The 946-nt window shown below is 61.4% G+C and overlaps 1 protein-coding gene across 1 annotated transcript; it reads left to right on the top strand.

Moving 5' to 3' along the window:
* Window positions 1-65: 65 nt before the first annotated feature.
* LOC104400968 (striated muscle-specific serine/threonine-protein kinase-like) lies at window positions 66-864 on the top strand (the record flags this gene model as incomplete). The annotated part of the gene is made up of 3 exons (XM_010015615.1): window positions 66-146; window positions 396-484; window positions 683-864. Coding segments are annotated over exons 1-3 (352 nt in total), but the record flags the coding sequence as incomplete, so codon positions are not given.
* Between the last annotated feature and the right edge of the window lie 82 nt (window positions 865-946).

The following is a 946-nucleotide window of genomic DNA, read 5'->3' as shown; positions in this document are numbered from 1 at the left end:
ATGAGGAGTACCTGAGCCCCCTGGAAGAGTTCCCCGAGTCCAGCACCCCCCAGCACCGACCAGCCATGAAGCTGCAGCCTAGAGACGAGCATGGGGCTGCCCATGGCACCCCGCAAAGCACCTTCAAGGCCGCACCCACCTTTGAGGTGAGCTGACAACTGCTGGCAATGTGGAAGGGGGGGGGCAGAGGTCGTGGCCAGCCGCCCACAGTTTTTTTTTTTCAGGCCTTCCTACCCCCTGATATGGGGGGCTCCTGGTAATTGGGCAGTCCCTACCCCACCAGCTCCCTTGGTCCTCCAGGGCTGCTGTTGTGACATGGGACATGTGCAGTGGTGAAGATGCATAGCCCTGGGTGTAGGTGGGTGCTTGCTGCTTTCTGACCCCTGCTTCCCCAGGTGCCCCTGTCGGACCAGTCGGTGTTGGAAGGGCAGGATGTCAGCATGAGTGTCCGCGTCCATGGGGAGCCCAAGCCTATCATTTACTGGTGAGTCCCAGTGCTCGCTGGGTCACAGTTAGGCAGGGAAGGAGAGGTTGTGCACAGTGACCTCCCCATTTGGGGATGACCAGCTCAGAGTTGATCCTGAGCAGCATTAGGGATGGAGAAGAGGGGTAATTTGGGGACAGCCAGGCTGGGTGCGCAGGGCCAGGTGTGACCGTGCCACTCTACCCATGTCCCGAGCAGGCTGAGGAACCGGCAACCGGTGAAGTATGGCCGCCGGCACCACGCGGAGGAGGTGGAGGGAGTGCGGGGCCTCTTCACGCTGCACATCTTGGCAGCAGAGCACACTGACACTGGCTTCTACACCTGCAAGGCCGTCAACGAGTATGGCACCAAGCAGTGCGAGGCCAAACTGGAGGTCAGAGGTAAAGCTCCCCAAGAGTGTCCCTCTGGCCCCGAGGGGCCAGCTGGATCCACTGCCCTGCATGCGCTGTGTGGGTGAGGGGC

Source organism: Nestor notabilis, unplaced genomic scaffold, assembly GCF_000696875.1.
Source record: "Nestor notabilis isolate BGI_N333 unplaced genomic scaffold, ASM69687v1 scaffold20545, whole genome shotgun sequence".
Lineage (NCBI taxonomy): Eukaryota > Metazoa > Chordata > Aves > Psittaciformes > Psittacidae > Nestor > Nestor notabilis.
This window is presented reverse-complemented; position numbering and strand designations above follow the sequence as displayed.